A 12,615-nucleotide genomic window follows, 5' to 3' on the forward strand; every position below is an offset into this window, starting at 1 on the left:
CATTCAGTCAAACAAAAGGAAAACATTTAGAGTGATGGTTTACGTGGCACCAGTCCTGAAAGGACTAGTGCCACAATCAGAAAATCTATTTTTAGAGAAATGAACATCAAGGCAGCTATGTGTTGGAGGTAGGTTGTCTAAGAATGCTACTATTTATGTTCATGGCAAATTACACAGAAGCACAGCTCTGGGCAGCCCTCCGGCAGCTCGTACCATACAGAATAGTCCAATGGATATCCTTCCTACTTCCTACCTCGGAGAGGCCACCAAAGCACAGGCTCTGAAAGGAATGTTGGATATGAGGAGGGCTATAACATATGGGGAAACTAGATCAATGATGGACAGGTTAAGGATTGTTCTTGCACTTAACATCTATATGGTTAAGAACACGAAACAAGAAGTGAACACGATTATAAAGAGAAAAACCACAAAACGAAGAGTTGACGATCTTATTTTGAACTGGCTTAGTACTACCTTTGAACAACATACCCACTAGGCACAACAAACTGCGCAGTTTATCTACTGTCTCAGAACACTGAATATCAGAGGTACAGGAAAGGTCTGACAAGTTACTTGATTGGCACTTAGTCCAAACATATACAAGAATAAAGATTTCCCATCTCTGGCAAACAAGAGGTCTTTAGATTGGTTTAAATGCCTTAGCAGCTTACTTCACAATACCAAACAGTTTGTGCGGCACCTCTGCAAGGCCAGTAACTCTTCTATTTACAGCTAAAATTCTACAAATAAAGTCCCAGGACACTCGTGAAACCTATGGTGTTCCTACATCAATGACTCAGGTAAGATTGTTACTATGGTTGTAAGAAAGGACACCACAAAGAATGTAGGTATCCTGATTAGTCCAGGATCTTTCACATAAGTCCTAGGAGAAGACGAGCAGAAAGTTAGTCTTCCTTCACTCCCTCATATCCTAATATTTTTGTAGTAAATCTGGGCGATGGCTATGCAGTTAAATACTGATCAAAACTCTGCTTTGTCACAAACAAGCCACTACACATGACAGCAACACATGGCAGCAATTGACAGACAAACTTACGACTAGATCGACATCATCAATAAAGACAACCAGGTGTGTAAACAAATCTAAAATACACCAGTTATAGAAAGAAAGGGTAATGGCAGGATCATCTGCTCTCCTACTTTAAACAATAGAGTATGTTTCTTGGTTAAATGTAGGACAAAGACCATCTCTGCATCGTGTGCCTTTTCCAAGTAGGAAACAATGAAAACATGTTTACCTTAATGTTTGTCGGAGGGTTCTTTCTAAATTGATCTCTAGCAAGAACTAGCTTGTATTTTGTCAGATTAGGAATATCTTTACTTGACAATAATTTATTACGAATCAGACGACCAGCAACTGCCTCCAAAACCTGCAGGTAAAAAAAATATTTTTCAGTGATCTGACTATACATCTAATATCTATATTCTCAAAACATGAGCATGAAGGCAATCATTTGGTCAATAATGATAAATACAATTTCACAGGGTACTTTTAAGTAGTTTAAATGGCGAGTTAAACAGGTTTTCAATAGAATAGATTAAAATAATTAGGACACAATAACACCACCATTTGTGCAATCTCACCCTCTCCCAGTTGTACCCTCGGATTTCTATCAGAGCACAAAGCCAGCGCCTCTCAGAGCCCAGTCAGAGCAGCCTAAAAATAAGTTAGCTAGGTGGTGGTATAATTATGTTTGACAGTGGTCTGAACACCACCAGTGGAGGTGCAGAGATGTGGAGGATAATATCAAATGGGGCGGATGGTATTCCAACATAAAAAGCTTCAAGATTGTACCTGGGAGTCAGACATCCATCTGGGTCAAATTTAGTTTCCCGGGTTTGTATGTTAAAATTCGGATACTCACCAGCACAAGGCCAATATCACACTGGTAAGAGAGTTACTTAGCGAGCAGTGGCTTTAGCTCTTGGTCAGTGTGATCTGCAGCCTTGGGTCACAGAGACTAGATTACATGCTGTTAAAGAGATGACCCACAATAATAAATCATAGCAATTTCAATTTACTTAGGCTAGTTTCCAGTCTCAAGTTTTCCAGTCTGGTCTCCAGTAAAGAAAATAATGGAATTAAAGACCTTGAAACAACTTTTTAAAAAAAACGTTTTTGGACAAGATTCATCTTACTTTAAAAGTAGACTTCCTCCCTGTGGTCCCAGTAGCACCTTGAGAGCCAGTGAGTGTTTATTCAGCTGCGGACATTTAAGCAGAGCGGTGTTTGGGGGTCCTTCTACTAATTGCCACATGCTTTGTAGAGTAATGTATCTGACCACCTGAGGAATATGGAACAGCACACAACATTTAATTAAGTTCGAATCTGACTTTTCTAATTACTGCTGCTCTGGAAGTGTGTAAGCAATACATTGGGTCTAAGGGTATACTGAGATTAATAAATCAGTTTGCTCTTGTTGCTGTGTGCTTGATGGGTCCTGCCGGGGTTTAGGATTACCTCTTCAGTCTTGCTCTTATAGATGGATGTCCAGTATGGTCTACATGACTTGAAAAGTACTGTATGGCATCAGATTCAGCCAGTCTGTTTTTATAATGGTGGGCCAAGAGCTGCAAAGGAGATTATTAAGTGGGTAATCAATTTGAAATATACACAGGACATACAGCCAAGGTGGAGGATTTTAATTGAATGATGAAAGACCATATCATCTTAACTTCGGAAGGCAAGCCAGTACTAAATGGTTTTGTGTAGTGTGTATGGTGCTTCTACCCGATTGTATTTCAGGTTGCTAAGATCATCAATAAACTATGATTTTGATCCAAGCTTCTTCTGGAATGGTAGATGTGGAATTTATTACTGCTGCAAAGAGTACTGGTGCCTATTATGGCATTTTAGGTGATACAAAGATGCGAGAGGGATTAACCGGAGACTTGAGTCCAATCTGGGACAGGGAGCTGGGACCCTAAAGAAAGAACAGCAGTGTTGTGCACCATTGGAATTTTCGTATGAGATACACGTGTCCTAAATTATTGTTCATTTGCACGGTCAGAATACTGCAAGGGTTTTGGTAGTTTATTTATATTGTGGGAAACAAGAAATGACAATATCCTACTTGGGGTCTCATTCCTAGTGGTCTGGTAATCCTGCCAGTAAGTCCACCCCTGCTGGACTTACCGAGGACAACAAGTAGGACTCTGAGTGTCCCCTTGCAAATGGGGAGCTACAGCTGAAAATATGCAATTCTGATCCATACACCTTACAAAGTTAATTATTTAACGCAGGTTTTCACCACAGCTTGAATCAGAAGTCAAAATCACTTGAGGCTACATTCTCACTGTGGCTAAATATGCCTTTATTACAAATGACCTCTTAATTCTGATGGTACCGGAAACAGCGAAAACCTAGATATCTTTTTAGTTTCATCTGGCAATTCCAGCTGCTGAAAGCGTCAGATGAAAACCTGTGTTAAATAATTAACTGTGTAAAGTGTCTGGATCAGAATCTAGGTGTCTTTTGCTAAGTTTCAGTAAGAAAGACCAACAAGGTGATTGATCCCTCTAGTGCACTTGGGTATGATTTGAAGACTTATGTAGGTATAGTGAATCACTGCAAAACTGACACAAGGTGTTGGGAATATATTTGTGATCTTCCCCAAAGAAAGGAGGACAGCACGTCCATGACGTTTCTCTTGAATATCCAGTTGATTTAGCCAATTGATCAGGGTAGGATGGTGTACTGTATTAAAGGCTATGAAAAGTTGTAGCCAGAATAGCATGTGGACTATTAATGTGCAAGAATGCAGGTGGAAGGTGTAATGAAGGGGGAATGAGAAGGAATAAGAAATCATCTGCAGAGTAGTGTCACCAGGAGAGGGTTAGGGTGAAAGTCTGAAACATCTTCAGACAGGAATTAGGTAACAGGAAGGGATGGAGCACCAGCAGCAAAATGGAAGGTAATACTAGGTGATGACTTCTTGGATAGCAGAAATAATTTTGGAAATAAGTAGGCAGTAGAATAGGGAGGTTGGAGCATAGCAGGGGGTGGGGGATAGCAGGAATGAGGTACTGGATGGTGTGCAGGGCTATGAGATAGAAGTCCAGGAGTAAGGAGCAGTTTGTTGAGTAGTGTCACCAGGGGAGACACCGCAATGGTGGGAGGTGAAGGAAGTGAGGTTGTCTGAAGGATCTGCAGAAGGAGTTGAAGACCTCTGGGAGTCAGCTGCAAGCAAAGTGGTCTAAAAAATGCTTTTGTGTCCTGCTGTCAAAGACCTACTGTACAGAGCATAGAGAAAAGATGCAGGAAATGGAGAAAGACATCCTAGAGTTTATCATGTATGTTACTCACTAGTGGCATGGTGATATAGACAGACAGTTTGGAAAGACAGCATTCAAAGAAGAAAACTTATCTGGCTGTAACAGGAGTACAATGATGGGGAAATAAATCAGAAAGGCACAATTCTGGGGAACCAGAACTTCAAGACTATAATATTGGAGAGCAAAATTTAGAGGAACATAGGAAAATGCAACTAAGATGTTAAGGCACCAGCATACGTCACTTAAGCAAGCTGGTGGGATAACAATTCATGCTTTAGATGTGGAAGGAACCCTCTGCATTCCGCTGATGGCTACTTAACTTAGACTAGCCATTGTGGGCACACTTAATAATATGAAGTGTCCCTTGACCTAATTGACTGGCCAGTTGGCTTAAATGTGGCCACAATTCCAGAGATCCTTCACAGGGTGTACGTTACATACCCCCAGAACTGGTAAACAGTTCCAGACAAGGTGGGAAAAACTCGGAGGTGCACAGTCTTTACAGATATCTGGGTGTATGGGGTTACATCATCTGCACTAAAGACAGACAAGACATAACAGAGTAGCCAGAGATGGAACGGACGCATCATACTCCCCGAAATGAAAGCCCACTTCAAAGGATAATTTATGTGAAATCTTGGTTTCAGTCCCAACATTCCATAGTATATTACAGAAAGTCTGCCAATTGGCTTATCAGACCTCCATTTACACATGTAGCTTTAATGGCAGATTGTCTCCCTCTTATGTTCCGCGCTCTTTTCCCTGCACACCCAGGCACCGTTACCTTTGGTCGGATTACCCACCAACGGCACTCTGTCTGGCAGCAGCACAGTCCCTCACCATAGCCATGTATATTATACATTTTGCTGCACTCCATCCCATAATTTATTATTTCTGCTGAGTCTCCTGCTTTCGTATCCTGCTTAAGTCCTCCCTGGATTGATATCTCGCTGTCCAAGGTTTATTCAAGGTGTCCAAAGAGAGCATTTTGAAAACACAAAGTTTTCTTCACCCTTCTGTACTAGTAACAGGAGTTTTTTTGTCACCTGTCTTTTTCCCCCTTGGATATTTTCTTGAAGGCACGAGCTGCCCGAAACCAAGGACCTGTCAACAGCACCCTAGCTACTGGAAGGAGTCGACTTTACCACTGACAGTCACAAGAGAAAGCAAAATATGAAACCAGCAACTAATACAAATATTTTAACAGTTGATGCTTTGAATTATCAGCTTCAGTTAAGAAACTACCTTGTTGCACAGAAAAAGTCACCCCATTTTTTTTAAATCCAACATTGTCCAATTTCAGTGGAGCTTTATTGAATTCCAGTGCTAATTCGTTGTGTCTTTCACTCAGTTGCAATTTGTCTGTATGCCTCCTCACAGGGTCTAGTTCCTTCTGGTGGCAATGACTCCAAAGGTTAGACGTTTTGTCATTGCAGGTACTGTGCTGCACATGACAAAAGAAAAGTGGACAAGCATTCTTATTATAGCAGGGACCCTCTTGAATAAACTCCCATAGTTTAAGGGTAAACAATGTATCTTATGGAAGCTCTTCAAGCCTTTTGAGGGGGCGGGGGTGTATGTATATATATATTTGTTTTTTTTTTAACCGTGGCAGTAGCAGTTATAGTTAGGATTCCAAGAGAATTAATTCCTCTGATTTTTGATTGGTAAAAACGTTGCCACTGTTTGACCAATCTCCACGAACCTTTGCAGACCTATTCCTTTCTCTACATTGACGGATGATGCAGAGTTTCGTGATGATCAGTTAAGGAGGTGCAAAGATAAAATGCGTGTCCCAAAACAAGTTTTCTACCAATGCATTTTCTTTACACTTTTTCAACAGACATAGCGGCAAATGTCTAAACGTATTTTGATGACATTTTCTGGAATATAGATTATGGTATGGAAAGGGTCCTTTCTGTTAGTAGGTCTAAATTGGTTCATTCATTTTTTAAGTAATAAGGGACAAAATTTAATGATATATTCGGCCACGGTATACACTAATACTTGTGCGGTATACCGTGGTACATAGTGATGACAAAACAAAATACTGTTGGCCAATGAAAGGCCTTGCAAAATAAAAAGGCAGCCATATTGTTTGGACTCCACTCTATGCCCACCCACTTTACGCCACTGTTCTCCACTGTATGACATACCACTCCACTCCGACACGAAGCCTGACTCTACAACATGCCATTTCACTGTACAATTCACTACACGCCACTCCAAGACACTGTCCACTGAACACCACGCCACTGCACTCTACGCCTTTCCACTCTTAGACACTCTACAATACACCACACTACACTACGCCACTCCACGACACAGCGCTAGACTATACGACATGCCATTCAACTATACAACACTTTACTCAACTCTACGACATGCCAATCCATGCTACACCACTCCGTTCTACTCCCACTTTGCGCCACTCCACTGTAAGACCCACTGCTCCACAACACGCCACTCCACACTACGCCATTCCACTCAACAATGCTCCAATTCACTTTATGTCCCTCCACTCTTGCCACTGTACTCCACTCCACGACATGCCACTCCACTCTACGACATGCCATTCCATGCTACTCCAATGTACAACACCACTCCAATCTACAACACACTACTACACTCTACGCCACTCCACTTCACATGCTCCCCACTGTACGCCACAACACTCTACCCCATGGCACTGTATGACAACTGTACTCTACGCTCCTCCACTCCACTGTACGACACTCCACTCTACAACACACCACTGCACTCTGACACTACACTCTACGACATGTCACTTTACACCCCTCCACTGTATGATTCGCCACACAGCTACACTCTACGACACTCTCCTCCACTGCACTCTGCAACACTTCACTCGATGATTTGAAACTTTTTTTTATAAACATTGAAATTCAATGAAAAACTAAGGTTAAAGAGTAGTTATTGTTAGGAAAGCTTCATTTTTTATTTCAATGCAAAACTGACAAACTACACAAACATTAGAATTTCTAAAGTTATAATTTGCTCCCCGCCCAAAACATGCTATTACTCAAGCAACTTACACTGTGTTCTGAACTCTCCAGCCAGACTACATTAACTCTAACTCGACCCTCTACCATGCATACTCTTGTCATAAATTATGTTATTTCAAATGGCAGGACTGGTCTTACGAATGCTTTGATTAAACATGCTTAACTAATGTACTGGATACGATATAAGCTACGCATAGTTACTGTAGTCTGGCTAATAAGTTCACAACACTGTGTAAAGAGGTGAGAGAGTCAGTAAGTTTTGTGTGGGGTGCAAATTATAACTAAGTTATAAATATAGCTTTAGAATGTCTAATGTTTGTGTAGTTTAAGTTTGTTTTATATAGAAGTACAAGTTACTTAACTTCGGTAACACCTTATCTGGTAGAGACTATCTAGCCGCAAATTACTTACCTTAAAATTATCCCCAGGTGTCAGGCTAGATCCAGAAATATTTCTATGAGCAGTACCCCCTGCGCGCCCGTAGTTGGTGTCGTTTGGCTACCCATGGAGTTTCCGGCCACGGCATAAGAGGCGTGCTTGGAGCCTATATAGGCCCCACCCTAGAGCGCCAACATGAGTTTCTTTTCGCAACTTTCCATGCCAGGAGAGCGGACCCATGAAGAACACTGAATACTGGTGTGAAAAACTAGGGCCTTGAAAGGGTAACATCCTTGACCCTAGAAATGCGTTAGCAGAGAAGGGCAGATAAGCGGGTCGGTAAGGAATCTACAGCCTGATAAAGTCTCTACCAGATAATATATTACCGAAGTCATTAAATTGTTAATCTGATAGAGACTTCTAACCCCAGATTCAGAACCTTAGAATAGATACCCAAGCAATTCCATCCCCGGAGGTAGACCTGTTGACCAATTTCATACGAGAAAGTCCTGCAAAATGCCCATCTTGACGGACCCGACTGTCCAGGCAGTAGTGCTTTGTGAACGTATGCAAGGAGCCCCATGTTGCTGCCTGGCAGATGTTCAGGACTGGAACTCCGCAAGCTAATGCAAAGGTTGCAGCTTTCGTTCTGGTGCAGTGAACACAAACCTTCAGAGGGTTGCTTCTTAGTCAAAGCGTACTGTTCTTGATACAGGGCACGAGCCATCTGGAGATGGTCCACTTATGCAAGGCCCGTCTTTTCTTCGCTCTGACATACCCCACAAATAGTTAGTCGTCCACCCGGAAATCGCATGTGCCGTCAAGCTAGAATGACAATGCTCTTTTTGGGTCCAGCTGGTGAAGTCGCTCCTCTTCCTTGTAGGGATGCGGCGGAGCATAAAAAGTACACAAAGTGATGGCTTGGCATACATGAAATGGAATGACCACTTTTGGTAGAAAGGAAGCTCCCATATGATGCACCAGTTTGTCTGGGTAGATGCTGAAGCAAGGAGGCTTGGATGATCAAGCCTGAAGCTCACTAACATTCCAGGCAGATGTTACAGCCATGAGAAAAGCCGTTTTGACGGTAAGCAGCCCAAGGGGACAATTGTGAAAAGGCTCAAAAGTAGTGTACATAAGAAAAGTGAGGACGAGATTGGGGTCCGACTGGGGCATAATTGAAATGGAAGGTGGAAACAAATGTTGAAAACCTTTCAAGAACCTATTTACAATAGGGGATTTGAAGAGGGTTGGCTTGTCAGGCAACAGCAAAAAAAGTAGGAATAGCCAAGTGATACCCACTTAGAGTGGTTAGAGCAGTGAGGATAAAAAGGAGAACGCGAGAAAGGGGATAGATCTGTCTTTCTATACACTATGCCACTAATATTTCCTACATTAACAAAGTAGGTCACACACTGCTCGTCATACCCGCAAATAGCCCCATAGAACTCTGGATAATGTAGTAGCAAAGGTGAGTACGCCTATGCCACGAGTATGTCACTATAATGCCATCCCTGGACACGTGTTTCGAGGTAATTGCCTCTCGTCAGCAGTGAGCAGGTAGGTATGTGGGGTGCCAAGTAGACTGCCAAAATATTAAAGGTAAAATACCTCTACCGGCGCGCAGGTGCGGAACCAACGCTCATCAGCCCAAATCGCTCGAAGGAGCTTAAATACATTAACAAAGTAGGTCGCACACTGCTCGTCATACCCGCAAATAGCCCCATAGAACTCTGGATAATGTAGTAGCAAAGGTGAGTACGCCTATGCCACGAGTATGTCACTATAATGCCATCCCTGGACACGTGTTTCGAGGTAATTGCCTCTCGTCAGCAGGGAGCAGGTAGGTATGTGGGGTGGCAAGTAGACTGCCAAAATATTAAAGGTAAAATACCTCTACCGGCGCGCAGGTGCGGAACCAAGGCTCGTCAGCCCAAATCGCTCGAAGGAGCTTAAATACATTAACAAAGTAGGTCGCACACTGCTCGTCATACCCGCAAATAGCCCCATAAAACTCTGGATAATGTAGTAGCAAAGGTGAGTACGCCTATGCCACAAGTATGTCACTATAATGCCATCCCTGGACACGTGTTTCGAGGTAATTGCCTCTCGTCAGCAGGGAGCAGGTAGGTATGTGGGGTGCCAAGTAGACTGCCAAAATATTAAAGGTAAAATACCTCTACCGGCGCGCAGGTGCGGAACCAAGGCTCGTCAGCCCAAATCGCTCGAAGGAGCTTAAATACATTAACAAAGTAGGTCGCACACTGCTCGTCATACCCGCAAATAGCCCCATAGAACTCTGGATAATGTAGTAGCAAAGGTGAGTACGCCTATGCCACGAGTATGTCACTATAATGCCATCCCTGGACACGTGTTTCGAGGTAATTGCCTCTCGTCAGCAGGGAGCAGGTAGGTATGTGGGGTGCCAAGTAGACTGCCAAAATATTAAAGGTAAAATACCTCTACCGGCGCGCAGGTGCGGAACCAAGGCTCGTCAGCCCAAATCGCTCGAAGGAGCTTAAATACATTAACAGAGTAGGTCGCACACTGCTCGTCATACCCGCAAATAGCCCCATAGAACTCAGGATAATGTAGTAGCAAAGGTAAGTACGCCTATGCCACGAGTATGTCACTATAATGCCATCCCTAATATTTCCTAACAGCAGGCGAATACCATCTTGGTGGAGGGATACCTGTCTGTCAAAATAACATTACATACTTTGGATATTGAAAGCTGTCAACTGTCGCCTGTTGCTGAGGCAGAAGATCCTCCTAAAGGGACAGCCAGATCAGAGAATCTATGGCCATGCTCAACAGCTCGGGATACCGAACTCTCCGTGCCCAGTCCAGAGCCACAAGGATGACTTGGGCCAAGTTGTTCCTGGTATTCTTGAGAACTCTGGGCAGCAGTGACATGGGAGGAAAGGTGTATAGGAGGTCTGAGCTTCACTTGAGACTAAAAGCATCTCTGAGCTAGAGCTACCTTAGAAACTTAAGCACGCAGACCTGCTGACATTGTGCATTCTCAGCAGTGACGAACAGATCTAACCAAGGCTCTCCCCACTGCTGAAAGAGACCTTGCACCACCTCCGTATGGAGACACCATGTGTGATCCACTAGGCATCTTTGGCTGAGTTTGCCCACTCTCATGTTCAGAAAGCATGCCAGATATTGAACCACCAGGGAAATGCCCTGACGTTCCAGCCAGGTCCAGAAATGCAGAGCTTCCTGATACAACCACACCCAGCCCTGTTTGTTGCTGTACCACATGACGGTGGTATTGTCCATGAACACCTGAACTAGCCTTTCCTTGATGGAGGGTAGAAAGGCTTTTAATGCCAATCGGATCGATCAGAGCTCCAACAGATTGATTTGTAGTCTGGATTCCGCCAAGAGACTAGAGTCCTCCGATATCCACCTCTCCCACATGGCCACCCCATCTCAGGAGTGATAGATCTGTCACTAATGTCTGGTTCATGAAGGGAGAGGGGGTTTGCTGCTGACCCAATTGTGGTTCGTAAGCCAACAGTGCAGGTCTTTTGCAGTTCCCTGCAAGATCTGGACCAAGTCAGAGAGAGTCCCCTGATGCTCCACCCACTGAAACTTCAGGTCCCACAGCAGAGCCCTCCTATTCCATCAGGCATGTGTCACCAGCAGGATGCAGGAGGCCATGAGGCCCAGCGGCCTCTGTCAGTCTCTCAGAAACCCAGAATAGAGGCTGAAACATTGGTTTCATAGCCTCAATATCCTGGACTCGCCCTTTGGGGAGGATAAGCCAGAAACTGCACTGTGTCCAGAACGGCTTCGATGAAAGGGAGGGCCTCAGAGGGAGTCAGGTGTGACTTTGGCATGTTGGTGGTGAACCCCAGCGACTGCAGGACGTCTGACGTAGTCTGGAGGAGGCAGACAACAGCCTGGGATGAGCCCACTTTTAACAGCCAGTCGTTGAGATAGGAAAATAATGGTATCCTTGATCTCTGCAGATGAGCTGCAACCATTGCCATCACGCCGGTGAGGCCAACGGAAAGCAGGGGAAACAGAAAATACTTGTTGTCCACCGTGAACCTCAGGTAACGCCTGTGAGTAGAAAGGACGAGGATATGAAATTATGCGTTCTACAAGTCCAACGCTAGCATCCCGTCTCCTGGGTTGAGGGCAGACCGGACCTGAGCTAATATGAGCATTTTGAACTTCTCATTTTTGAGGGAGAAATTAAGAGGGTTGTAGGTTGAGGATAGGACAAAGGTCGCAGTTCTTTCTGGGCACCAGAAAGAAGCAGGAATAACGACCACAACCTACTTCGGATGTTGGCAACCTCTCTGTGGTGCCCTTGGCCAAGACAGCCATCACTTCCTGGCGGAGAAAAGATAGGATATCCTCCATCAGTCTGTCGCAAGTTGGTGGCATGGGAGTAGTAGTAGTCACAAAGGGGAGGGAGTAGACCCTTCAAACGATCTGCAAAACCCAACTATCCGATGTTATTGACCGCCATTGGGACAGGTGAAGGCAAATTCTGATGCCCACTGAGTGCCCATGATGGTAAGGGGGGAGGGGGCGGATGGACTGACCCAATCACTGGCTGTCCGACCTACAAGGCCTGTGCACAGTGTCACTGGCCACCCAGAAGCTGAGAAGCTTGCGGGGAGGAGTGGCTGGGGGGATATATAGGCACGGCTGGAAAACCCTTCCGTAGCCATGAAAGAAGCGAAAGACAGATTGGGGGTGACCAATAGCCACTGATAGGCCCAAGGACCTGCCCGTGGCCGTTCTTTCCTTAAAGTGCTCCAGCGCTGAATCTGCCTAGTTTCTGAAGAGACGGGAGCCATTAAAGGGCATGTTTATAAGCGAAGCTTGGACATCTCCATAAAAGCCAGTCGTCCTCAACCATGCATGACATCATAAAGCCACTGTCGAT

The 12,615-nt window shown here is 44.3% G+C and overlaps 1 protein-coding gene across 2 annotated transcripts in view; it reads right to left on the bottom strand.

Annotated features, from left to right (window-relative positions):
- The window catches only part of FANCM (FA complementation group M), a 797,274-nt gene that overhangs the window by 498,487 nt on the left and 286,172 nt on the right, over nucleotides 1–12,615 (bottom strand). For both annotated transcript variants that reach the window (XM_085627037.1, XM_085627038.1), the window contains one exon: nucleotides 1,260–1,391. In XM_085627037.1, the coding sequence (XP_085483163.1) occupies nucleotides 1,260–1,391 (132 nt within the window). The remainder of the gene's footprint in view (nucleotides 1–1,259; nucleotides 1,392–12,615) is intronic.

Source organism: Triturus cristatus, chromosome 9, assembly GCF_964204655.1.
Source record: "Triturus cristatus chromosome 9, aTriCri1.1, whole genome shotgun sequence".
Classification (NCBI taxonomy): domain Eukaryota; kingdom Metazoa; phylum Chordata; class Amphibia; order Caudata; family Salamandridae; genus Triturus; species Triturus cristatus.